The 12,984-nt window shown below is 51.1% G+C and overlaps 1 protein-coding gene across 1 annotated transcript in view; it reads left to right on the plus strand.

The window, feature by feature from the left end:
- Positions 1–1,170: 1,170 nt before the first annotated feature.
- Positions 1,171–12,984, plus strand: part of PKDCC (protein kinase domain containing, cytoplasmic) — a 35,582-nt gene continuing 23,768 nt past the window's right edge. Inside the window, exon 1 of the mRNA XM_063390765.1 lies at positions 1,171–2,111. Coding sequence (XP_063246835.1) covers positions 1,458–2,111 — 654 coding nt within the window. The 5' untranslated portion in view covers positions 1,171–1,457. The remainder of the gene's footprint in view (positions 2,112–12,984) is intronic.

The following is a 12,984-nucleotide window of genomic DNA, read 5'->3' on the forward strand; positions in this document are numbered from 1 at the left end:
AGGCTCCGAGGCTGCTGCGAGAGACGGTCGGTCTCCACATCCCCTGCCGAGGCTGCCTCCTCCCGCCTCCTCCCGGTCTCGCCGCTGCCTCCGGTCCCCGGGCGCTTCCCCGCGGGTCTGGGCTCCGGCAGCGGACGGGCGGGGGTCTGAGGGCTGAGTTTCCCCGAGCTCCGTTTTTTGTCAGTGCTGTAGGAAACGCTGACGATAACTGATCGCGAGTTCCCGGGAACCGCGGCTGATTTTTTTTTTTTTTTTTTTTTTTTTTTTTTTTTTTTTTGGGTGTTGTTTTTTTCCCCTACGGTCTGTCCGATGTGTATTACCGAAATGTCTCGTCTCTTTCCCTTATTGGAAATGATTTCCCACTTCTATTGTGGTGAACTTTGCCTCGCCTGACTCTTTACGGCTTTTCTCTTGTTGATGGTCTCTCCTTTGTGGAAGTTTCGCGGGCCGATTGTATTTGTTAATTAGTTGCTAACAGCATCGTAATGTGGGCTTGATGGATAACCATGTCATTAGCGCTCACCCCTGCAATTCACATTTCCAACAGGGCAGGGGCTACCCCCTGCCGAGCCCGTGATTTGTAGCTGTTCTTTCCCGTGGGTGACGCGCAGCCCCATCCCCTCTGCGCTCCCCTCCGCGCCCGCGCTGTGCCGCGGCTGGAGGGGGCGCGACCGCTGCAGTTTTCACTCCGAATGACGAACCCACAGCTCCGGGCTGCAGCCGCCTCCTTTCGCTTTATTTTGGTGTGGAAAAGACATCGAACCCCCCGGCTTTGTGTGGCTCTGTGGTGGTACGTGGGTGCTCGTACAACACGTCCCCCCTTGGCTGCCGGGGAGGGGAATAAGGGCAGCCCGCCCAGACCGCTGCCGGCGCGACTTTCCCCGGGCTGCGCGGCCACGCGTGGGAAGAACCACAGGCACACGGCTCCTCCCGCCCGCGGCGGCCCCGGCCCGCCCTGCCCGGTAGCGCCCGTCGGGGGGGCCGCCCGCCCGTCCCGCCCCTCTCCGCGCCTTCCCCGCCGGGGGGCTCGGCCGAGCCTGGGAGATGTAGTCCCGTCTCCCGGGCTCGCCGGCGGCCGGCGGGGCTGTGCGGGGGACTACGTTTCCCAGGCCCCCCTGCTGCTCGGCCGGGCCGCGGGCAGGGCCGGGCTGTCAATCAGCGCGCGTCGGCGGGGGCAGCGGGACGGGGATCCCCCCGCCCGCCCGCGTCCCGCTAATAATAAGTGCTTCAGAGCCTCCAAGCAGGGAGGCAAGTGTCATGCGGGCGCGTCGTAAGGGGCTGAGCTCCGGCTGAGCGCCCGGGGCCGCTTTGCCGCCGGCATAGCCGGGAGGGGAAAAAGAAACCGGGGCAGCAAAAAAAAAAAAAAGGAGATTTAAAAAAAGCCTCGGAGCTGGTTCCCGGGGAAGGGGCGAAAGGAGAGAAGCCGAAAGGCTGGACAAGCCGTCAGCGAAGTGGCGATGAGGCGCAGGAAGACGGCGGTGGCGGCCGGCTGCTGCCTCGCCTTCCTCCTGGGCACCCTGATTAACCTCCTCTTCATCCCCGGCTCCGAGCACCCGCCGCCGCCCCGGGAGGAGCTGCCCCCGTCCCCGCCCGGCGCCCCCCTCTACCCGCCGGAGGAGGAGATCGGCGGCGGCCAGGCCGCCCTGGCGCGGCAGATCCGAGAGCGCTACGAGGAGGTGCTGCGCTATCGGCAGCACCGGGCGGCGGCGGCGGGGCGGCGGCCGCTGCGGCCGCGGGAGCGGCGCCTGATGGACCTGGCGCCGCCGCGCACCTCGGCCGAGCAGCCGGGGCCGCGGGGCCGAGCGGCGGCGGGGCCGTGGGCCGGCGCCTCGGCAGAACTCTCGCTGGAGCCGCCGCTGCTGGGCTGCCGCGACATCCGCGATGTCAGCGGCGTGCAGTACCTGGGCTCGGGCTACACCAAGGCGGTCTACAAGGCGGTCCTCAACCGCACGCTGGCCGTGGCCCTGAAGGCGGTGGACTTCGGCGGGCACGACATCGCCCACTGCGTGCGGCAGTTCTCCGCCCTGGGGGATTGCTACCGCCTGGCCGCCTACAAGATCGTCAAGGAGATGATCCTGCTGCAGCGGCTGCGCCACGCCAACGTCCTGCAGGTACGCGGGTCCGGCCGAGCCCCGGTGGGTCGCGCTGCCTCGTCCTCGGCTTTGTCAGTCCCGCCGCGGGCAACCTGTCGGAGCCACCGCCGCCAGTCCCGGCGTGCGCGGGGAGCGGGGCCCCCGAGAGTTCGCACAGACACCCGCGTCCCCTGTTCCGTGGCAGCCGCACCCCTCTCGGCAGGCCCGGTGGGGGTCGCGGCCGCCGGGGCGGATGTCCCTGTCCCTGGCACGGCTGTTCGGACCTCCCGTCCCCATCGCGCGTCCGCGGGAAGGCGCGTCCAGGGCGCTTTCCGCTGGCGGAGGGGTGCGCATCCCCCGGCGACAAGTGACTCGCCCCGGCGGGGCGCGCCGAGCCCGGGGCAAGGCCGGGAGTCGTGCGGGATGCGGCGCGTTCCCCCCTTGCCCGGCATCCCCCCGCGGCGGCCGGCCCTGCGGCTTGCGCTATGATGCCGCTTTCTCGTAAGCAAAACGAATGCTGAGGTGAGGAAGGGGGCGAGGGGGAGGCTGAGGAAGGACTCGTAAATCCAAAACCACTCCCCGAATGCGGGAAATAAGGTCCGGCTTGAATGCGAGTGCCGTTGGCTCCGGTACCCCCGGAGGGAAGGCAGCGGTGGGGTCACTCCGGGCAGGCTCTGCTGGGACTCCCGGCGGGCGCAGCTGGATCCGCGCAGCCCCGGCACACGGGTCAGCCCAGGGGACTCACCCGGGACAGGCCGGGTGCGAGTCCTGCTGGCCGGTGCGCCGGCAGCGCGGCACTTGCCAGAAGGGGCTGCATTGTAGGGCTGTTACACATCAGCATGAATCTCAGCGGGTCCATTTGGATGTAAATGCTGGTATGGAAATTCCTATTGCGTTTCGCATAGCATGAGCGTTGCAGTAGAATAAAAAATGAACGTTAGACCAGACGGTCTCACAGTAGGTGCTTTTTGAACTGAACCGGGTAAAGGAGTTTTGTGTTTCTTCTTCAGCAGCTGCAGGAGGAGTACCAGCTCCCCCACGAGAACTTCAGATCCCAGCGATCAAAGCTCTCGAGTTTCATATACTGTTCAAAGAAAAGCTAGTCATGATTTATCCACAACAAGAAAATAGATATTAACCTTCCTTCCCTCTTTCCCTTTTCCATACTCTTTCCTATGCGGGGCCAGGTCTAACTGTAATGCATAGGGAGAGCAACGTCTTGCAAACCACAGAAACCTGCTCCTGGGAAGGATATTAGTTGCTCCTCTTATGCTGTGATGAATTCCGCTTGGAAAAGCCATGCTTGGGTGCAGCCATCGTTACTGGTTGCTCTGAGAGGAGTTTGTTTCTCTCCCAAGATTGGTTTTGTTTTGGTTTGGTTTTTTGTTCTCAGTATGAGTTGGCCAGTGTGTGTTTTTAAAGTTGAGTCATTTTGGTAGGCACTAGCAATTCTTTCCCATGTTACTCGCGTGTAGTTTTCTTCTCTGGGAGGATTAATTTGGCATTCATTCGGAGCCGTCCCTCTCACAAACAGGAAGGGGCTGTGCTGTCTGTCCCCGCAGGTGCGGGCGGGGGATCCTCTGGCAGCGCGGCCGAAGTTGCCCGGCGTCCCGCGTCCCCGCTCAGCAAACTTGGAGGAGCCGCAGGAATTCACTCCTCCGGCTCGGGATGATGTGGAGGAACCGCAGTAACTCACATCTCCGGTCCGGGGTGTCAGGCGGACTCTGAAGGGGGAAGGCAGGCGAGATGCGGGGTGTCGCACGGGGAGGGGGCCGGGGCAGGAGCAGCCGCAGGATGAGCAGGCACTTCCACCAGCGCCAGGAGAAACACGCCCAGCCTCCGTGCTGGGATAGCGCTCTCATGGGCAAAAGTCCCGCCTGTTAGTTAGGGCTTCGTGTATACAGGCCACCCCGTTTAAAAATAGATTACACTTAAATCAGAAACATGTTTTCAGACTCGTTCCGATGTTGTCGTTGTGTTTCCTTTTGCCTGCCCTCTGCTGCAGCAGACCCGCGGAGCTGCCCGGCCGGGGGAGAGCCCCGCGCCCCGGGCGTGCCCCGCGTTGGGGTTTGATGCCCCGCACGGGGCCAGGCGCTGCGGCCTGAGCTGTGATAAGGCATTGCCTTGAAAGGAGACGGTATCGACCTGACAGGCGCTCTCTGGACACTGTCGGGACAGTGCTGCGGCCAGGAGCAAGTCTCCGGTGTCATGCAGGAGTCGTGGAACCGATGTGGAAAATGGGCACCAGGGAACAACACGAAGTACATTGGTTATGTCTCTGTTAAATTCTCATACAGGACAGGATCGACTTCATGATTTTTTACTTGTCTCCAGCAAAAGGCGGCCCCGGGGTTAGAGTTCACTGTCCAGGGTTTGCTGCTGAGGCAGAGGAATCAAGAAGGGTCTCCTTCCTCTGGCTTTTGACTGGCGCTTCAGCTCCCATTAGAGCAGGAGGGCCGTAGCGGCTGCAGACCCCAAAGGCACGATGCCACATCTGCTGAGCCAGCGCGGGCCGGGAGCTTTCCTGCCTTTGCTTCTTACCTCGGTTTTGCTCCTTTCCCCCCCTCCCCGGCGGCTCCCGGCATATCCAAATACGAGCTGGCTGCTATAAATAGCAGGAAGGACGTGCCACCCTCCTGTCACCCTGCCGTGGCGGGGAGAGGAGGGCAGGGTTGGCGGGCAGCCCCGGCTGGTCCAGGCGGGACACCGGGAGGGGTTGGCAGGGCGGCGGCGCTCCCCGGGTCGCTGCTCGGCGGGCACCCGGGGCTGGAGGCGAAGCGGAGCTGCTGGAGGCGAGCGGGAGGGAGCTCTTCCTCCGCCTGCCCACGCCGCGGGCCGGGGAGGGAGCGAGCCCCGGGGACCCGTCCCTGCAGGCGGCCGGCAGCTCCGGGCCTCGGCTGGAGCCCTCCCGGGCATCCCCGGCCCCGCGCAGGGATGGTGGCGGTGAGCGCGTTCGCGAGCTTCTTCTGCTGAGAATAAAGTTTCGTGTCGGTTCAGTCCTTGGAAAGGGGGTTTTCCTGTAAATCTCTGGCAGCTGACAGCCTGAAGTGTAGTTTGTAAGATAACAGGCTTGTTCTTTACTGTCTCAGCAGTTCTCATTCTGGCCTGTCTCTTGTCAAAATCAGCTTTTTTTTTTTTTTTTTTTTTTTTTTTTTTTTTTTTTTTTAGCCATCCTTTTGAAAAGACTTTATTGTTGTACAATATATGATCGAGCGGAAAAGAGCTCTTTGCAGAAAGTACCAGTGCCTTCAGACAACATGCTGACATATCCACCGTGCCCTCCGCCCGGGGAGGGAGCCAGATGTGTCAGCTCTGGCAGATGTGGTGAATCAAGTCTAGCAAAAGAAACACGGAAAACCAGCAAGAGGGAGAGTGGTTTCACATTAGGCAGTGCTGAGGCGAAGGCAGCTTGCCTTCCTGTTTTTATTTCCATGCTCTGCCCGTCACTTGCACGAAGGGCCGGCGCTGGGCCGTCGCCCCCCCGGCCCCGCCGTCTGGGGCTGCCCGGGCTCCCTGGGGCGGGAGCCGCTGGAAGGGCAGGTGCAGGCTGCCGTGGAAATACACTGGCTTTGGAGCGGCGAGGAGAGGGCTAGTTCATTAAAGCTGGTTTTATAATGAAGGGCACCGGGGAAGAAGGGGGAACTGGGTCACTGATTTATTGTAACAGAGGATTTAGCCGCCCGCTAATTGCTTTGCAGTCGCTCTGTGTCGAACGCGGTGCCCGATCTCTTCCTTTCACTCCGTGCTGCGATTTCTTTTCTTGCAGAGTTCAAATGCTGCTGTCTGAATCCTGGCTTTCTGTGCATTTTAAGATGATTTAGTGTGCTTTAATTCCTCCCTGCCCCTATTTGAGGAAGAAAAGAAAATCAAACCATTTGCAGTTAATTTCAAACAATGAGCACAATTGTAGTGACACAAAGGCAATGTTTGATTTACTGTAATAATGTAATTATAGCCCTGGAGTATCAGAATTAAGGTTGGTGTCATTCTTTCTTCGTTTGCATTGCTGAAGAGAAGGGAGGGAAGTTCTGAAACTGCAGATGTTTGTAGAAGTGCGAGCTTATTTCTGTGACAGCTATTTATCAGCACTTTCAGTGTGAGTTCACAATGATTCATTTGAGAAGGAGCTACCACTCTCTTTTTAAAAACACACACAAAAGCTCTGAGAAAAGGCTTGGCTTTGTCTGATGCTGATGGAAGACACTCGCTGCTAACAGCACCAGTGGCTTGCTGGCTGCCCAGACAAGGCCGGTTCATTTGGCTTGTTTAGCTTGAGTGTAAAGTTAAAATGCGTAGAAATCCTGAGAGGGCATCCGAACTAGAAAAGTCACCATCCAAATACCAAAGCAGCTTCTGTATAAATTGGATCAGTTAGCTCTATTGTATTTGTAACTGTTTTTTTTAAAGATTGTCATGATTACAGGGAGAATATTTGTCTCTTGCAAAATTAATTGATTAAAATAGACTGCAAATAATACATCACTTACTGCTGACAAGTAGACTTGAGTTGTGCTAGTTGGTCACAATATTTTTAAATACCCGTTTTTAAACAGGATTTTATTTTCTTTACATGTGGTAATGAAGAGATTTTTTTACCCTGATGGTTTCTCTATTCACATGCATAGCCAACAGGATACAACAGTTTTTATTTTAATGTGAGAATTAAAATAATAAAGCTTTGTATACGTTTTTGCTTATTCCAGGTGGAAGTAGACGATCTTTCCAAGTCTGAACGAAGTCAATATACAATTAATTTCCAGTGCAAACTTATTTGCATAGGGATTGTGAGAACTCTTGAAGGTCTGGTCCTTCACCATCTTTTTTACAGTAATCCACTGTTTTCACAGAAGGCAGGGGGGAAGGGGAGATTGTGCTGTAGTGGAAACAGCTACTCAGGGACCTCTTCCCTGTTGCCAGCAGGTGGGCATTGAATGCCTTTTGTGGTAGCAGTGGTGGAGGATTCCCAGCAACAAGTCTTACCCGTGTCTGGCTGGAGTTTGGCCATCAGAACTCAGGGAACTACTGACCTGAGAAAGGTGCTGCAATTGCTGATAGCAGCTGCTGGAAGTCTATATGGAGAATTTGTCATTCCTAATTTTTGGATGGGGCAGCAGAGGTTCCCAGCTCTTGGAGATGGAACCTTTCAAAGCCAAGTGCCTAAGGAGAATTAACCTTTGAGGCTGGGGCTGGATGGACTCTCACTATGCACCTCACATACAGGATTACTGCCTTTAGGAAGGTCGTGTTAGACTGGGAATGTTTTCTAAAGTTTTTCTAAATTATATCAGTTGAGCTGCTCTTGGGACAGGTTTGCTAAAGATGAATGAGGCCGCCACGTGGTGCAAGACCAGGCTGATAGTGGCTGTTTAACTGGTGTTGGGATCAGGGGAACCCCAGCTCCCAGACAGACGAGTCTGCCCTATCTTGGCAGTGGCAGGGGAGGTTGGCACCTCTTGCTGGCTGCCTCCTTTCGCTGGAAATTTCTGCCACCACCACTGCCTGGTGAGCCGGGATGGAGCTGCTTCTTTGTCCCAGGCAATCCATTGCTTGACATTACCCTAGGTGCACCTTGAAGGAGGTGAGGCTTTTGCATCTCTTGGGCACCCTTGGAGATGGTTAGCGGTGGTCGACGGAAGGTGCTGGGGATGGACATTCGTGGGGTGAGAGAAAAGAGCAGGCAGTGCCACCTACTGATGGCTCGGCAGAGACAGCCCGCTGCTGCTAACAGATGTCCCCACAGCCCCAAGGAGCTCGGGCTGGAGTGGAGAAGGGCAGGGAGAGCAGACAGATGCGGTTTGGCGAGGAAAGAAGAATTACACAAAGTGCTTCTTCATTGTGAGACTGCTTCCCAAAAGGCCCAGATGTTATCCTGCACTTTTAAGGGTGAAGAAAGGATCTGTTAACAAGAACTTCAGAGCTGCTGGAAGCATAGAGCTGATACAATTGCAAACCCACTCTTAACTGTTCCTGTCCCTGGAAGGCAAGCTGCACATCTTGATGCTGAAGGCATCAAATAGGATTTTTTCCCATTGAATTCCATGGGATGGCAGAGGGTGTCCAACTTGCAAAGCTGCTGGCAGGAATGACTTTCCATAAGGCACATGTCATCACATAACTTAGAAGGGCTACATTGTCCCTCCTTTTAAAAGTAGCATTTGTAAAACTAATCCCAGTCATTTGTTGAATGATTTCTATGGTTGTTTCTCAGTTTTATGTGCCACGTAAATCATTCCAGAAGACTGGTTTGAATTTCTGCCTCCTTTATTGGAGTTGATGACTTGCAACCTCATCCAGTTTCTTTGAGGAGAGCCCAGCACTGCTTCTTCTTCTCAGTGGCTTGGAGAGATCAGTGGTCACCACAGGATGCTGTGGGTATGATCGAGTTCTCCCTTGCTGCTTGCCGTTTTTCATGGGAGCAACAATGAATGAGCAAGGCCATTCCGGGCCATCAATGTCCTGGCCTGGAATTAGTTATGACCAGGACAGAATTGCAGGGGGAAGCACATGGTTTTTATAACTTATCCTTTCATTACCCCTGCCCTCCAGTGCAGGATAGCTGGGTAAATCTCTTCTCCCTGGTGCCCAGTGATAAGGCACGTGGGAATTGTTCAAAGCTGCACTGGGGAAGGTTGAGACCTGACATTAAGAAGGGTGATCAAACGCTGCAACAGGCTCCCTCAAGACTTGGTCAATGCCGCAAACCCATCAGTGTTAAGGAAGCATTTGAACAGTGCCTCACTAACTTCTTTGGCTTTTGGTCAGCCCTGAAATGGTCTGGAAGTTGGACTACGTGATCAATTCCTGTCCCTTCCAACTGACCAATATCCTATCCAGTCCTATCCTGAAATGGGTGATTGTGGGCCTTTTGCACGAGCTCTGCCTTCTAGTTCGGCTGTGTTTGGGAAGGGCAGGCAAGGATGTGGTGGTTGGCCAGGAGGGAGGAGAGGACCCCTGGAGGGGGACACCAGGGCTGGCATAGTTCTGATCCTCTGTGTTTCTGCTCTGTGCATGGGCAGAGTGTTGGATTCAGGCATCAGCTCAGGCCATGCTTGGAAGTGTTGCAGGCCTGGTTTGTCAAGTGTCTGTGTCAAATATGCAAGCTGGGCTTTTTAAAAGGTGTTTTTTGTGGATTTTTGTGTCAGCACAGTCATCGGATGGTTCAGGTAGATGCCCCATGACATCTAACTTCTGTTGTCATTTTTCATTTGAGTGATGGCCGTGAAAAACTTGCCAAGAACTAGTTCTCACAGGCACTGTGCTAATACTAATATTGACTCTAGACTAATTTTAAAGGACTTGTTATTTTTCATCACACTCAGCTGAATTGCTCAGTTTAGGTAACAGACACCAAACATGGGTATCTTATATTGTTTCAGGCCAAATTTGGAACAACTTTAGTTTGGATAGACTTGCCTTTTTCTTGGATTATGTAGCTGCAGATAGACTCCAAGCTTATTTTAAAGCTTGCCATGATAGAGTTCAAAATTATATGACTCATACCTAAGAAAGGAGAATATACAGATGGATTTATTATAATGAATGCAAGATGAACATTTCTGAACATGTGATGCATAGAGGTTATTGGACAGTTTTGTAATGCAAAATCATGTCATGACAAAGGGTTAAACTTGTGCTGCAATGTAACTGAATGCCCTGGCTGTGGATGGAGGTCAGGGGAGCTTCTGATCTGGCTATTTACAAGATAATGAACTGTGCCTCCAGTGATATCAGCCTGTTTCCATTGAAATCATGGTTGTATGAGTGATCCATTTGTCTTCACTGGAAGGCTTTACAAGAGTAGGCTGCTTGAGTGACTAAATATTTGCAGGGTTGGGCCTTGAGCTTGTGCAGTGCAACGCAAATTCAAAGTGCTGTAAATGTTTTTAGTAGAAGAATTTTCCACTTCAGAGTGTAAGGAAAGCAAGGAGAGTAAAAGGGAGATAACGTTACTAAATCACATGATTATGGCCAACATAATATGTATCAGAGCAGCAAGTATGTATGGATATATATACACACATATACCTCTAAAATATATGGAGATTCCCGTGGACCTTTATGGATATAGCAAAAGATATGGGTAAATACACACAGTGTCTGTTTCTGAGTACTACATTCCAATTTTTCTATTAATGAAAATGTTTAGTGACAGTGCCAGGAGTGAAATTCTTGTACCTTTTAGTTCTCCTGGAGTTTAGTGCTAATCATAATAATACATTTATAAATAAAGGAAAGCAGGACTGTGAATTTAGAGTTTAATATTTGAATTGCCCATTACTTGTTCTCGGTTCCAAAATCCAGCAGCAGACAAAATCCCACCTCACAGCTGTCAGTACACAGTTTGGATCCCACTCTCAAAAGGTTCTGCATGGTGCTGGGGATGTTCTGTGTGAGTTTTTTTCCAGTGAAACTCAGCACTTTGCAGGGCTTGATTGCTAGATTTCAATGGGAGAAAATCAATTTGCTTCTTGTGCACTATCTTGATATATTCTACATCAGGAAAATCAGCACTTGATCAATCTTTAGTAAATTTAGGCATTGAGTTCCCTGCATTTTCCAGGTTCCACTGCATGTTACAGGTTTGCATGTGCTTTTGGACTGACTGGAAAAATATAAAAATATTTTAATGTGCACTTTAAAAATATATAAAACATTTTAAGATACACATGCAAATATTGTGTGTATACGTTAGATATCAGAACAAGCATATACATTTATGTCATATATGCAAAAAATATATGAGAATATATGTGCTTGTGTGCATTTGTATGTATATTTATATATGTACGTACCATCAGCAATGAAGGGAAATTCTTAAAGCATGAGTGATTAATAAATCTTAAAGTGACAGAAATGTCTCAAACCATGTACTGGTAAAGTGTAGCTGTTACCAGGCTGTGCTGGGGATTTCTGCTCTTGCAGGGATGGACTGTCTGAGTGCTTCAAGGATAAAATGTGAATTCAAGGACTGGACCTTAAAAATATTACATTAACTTAGCAATAAAGTAGCAAGAGCTTCTAAAACACGCTGTTCTGGTTTTGAAACACAGCAGCTCAAGCAAATGGCTCATCAAAAGGCCAGTAGGAGCTTTTTGTTTCCCCCGGGCTCCGAAACGCTAGAAAATACAATCTCAACACAACCAGTTTTGATTAAGCAACTCTGTGTCCATGTATTTCTGAAAAGAAAGGCTGTGTCAAGTGTCGAGTACTGTCACTCTTCGTACATGTGAGATTGTATTTCATTGCACTTTTCTATTGTATCTGTAGAAGCTGGGTCCTACTGTAGTCAAAATTAAAAGAGAATAGCAGTCCAAATTGAAAGAGAGGCGAGTTAGGTTTCTGGGATTTACTTCTGGTGTAGTGCAGTTGAGCCTGTCACTTATATTACAGCTGGTAACAGTGTGCTTGACGTTCATGTTCTGGGACTCAACAGAAATCTCATGTTCATTAAAGAAATAAGGGGTAAATTCCAGTTTTTGTGGTTGTAGAGAAAGAAGAATATTCACAATGTGTTGTAATTTTTAGGGAAATGGTATGATCTGTGCAGGGGCATTTTGCCTCGGCAGCAGAGCCCCAGCTGGGGAAAGTGGCTGGAGACCTGTTTGGAAAAGGTGGGATCCTACTGTGTGTGACTGAGCAACCTCCATAAAGGAAATGTAACACTTTGGCAATGGTTCTGGTTTGACATTTGTTTTTCTGTGAGTCCAGCCGGGGTGTCTGCACCAATGCAGGAGGGCTCATCGTTCGCACAGACTGACCCTGCTGATGACAGCTTAATAAGCTTCTTTATTTCGTGTTTTTATTCAGTAAGCTTGTTGGCTTTTGTGTAGAGGCTGACCTCTGCTTTTGCCCTTCCCTGCTGCCCTGGCTCCTCTGAAAGGGGCACCTCTGTCCCCATAATTTGTAGTAAAAGGGAATTATAAAGGGAGGTGAACTGGCTGGCTGTAGGGACACAGGCTCCTACAATGCAGTATAGCTTTCACAGGGGCTGACCCTGTATGCCCAGCGTGCCTAAGAACTGTTGGGAGTCGGTGGGAATTTTGGGTGCAGAAAGACTAAAGCAGGACTGAGCCTTTACGATGGAGAAAATCCAAATGGCAAGGGAATCATTTGGTAAACGGAGCTGCTGGAAAGAAATGAATTACGACACATGATGTGAGAACAGGTCAACATCTCATATCTGGCATACATTTTTCTAAACAGACAGAGAGGCATCCCAGTATCATGACTGTTTGCTATTAGATTCTACACAAAAATATATTGGGGTGGCATTTAAATGCAGTGACTTGAGATAGCAAAAAGATGTGGGATTGTATTTCTTTCCATTCGTTTAATTGGAACCATACTGAAAAAGCGTATGAAAACCATCACTCTTCAATATGTCTGAAGTGTAGCTTTGTGATGTTGAGAATGATGTCCAAGCTAATAGAATTTCAGATAGAGGAGATGTTTTGGCTCATCTTTTGCTTCCAGCTATATTCAGTTTCCCCGTGTGGTTATTTTTCTTGTTATTGTATGCACCAGCTATCTATTTCTTACTTCACTGTCTGGGAATACAAACCATTCTGTCTCATTTCTGACCTTAAAATGGATTGGACAGAAACAAAAGGAAGTTTAAAAAAAAGTTTTGGGGTAGCACCCTTGTACTTGTTTCTCGTGTTGTGTAAGTCAGCTTTTTAAACCAAAGGCCTCAGTACTACTGCCTGGGAATATTTTTTGCATCTATATATATTCTGTATTTTGTAACATCTGTGTGCTGGGTGGTGGTTCATCAAGAGGGGATGAATGTAACCATTTCAGATGCTTAACTGGCTGTTGGGACTTGCCCAGTTTGTAATCATGGTAATTGCACATACGAATATGGCCATGTAATTACATGTGCATTTTTGCATTTAGTTTCAGGAGCTCATTT

This window comes from Prinia subflava, chromosome 2 (genome assembly GCF_021018805.1).
Source record: "Prinia subflava isolate CZ2003 ecotype Zambia chromosome 2, Cam_Psub_1.2, whole genome shotgun sequence".
NCBI classification, from domain to species: domain Eukaryota; kingdom Metazoa; phylum Chordata; class Aves; order Passeriformes; family Cisticolidae; genus Prinia; species Prinia subflava.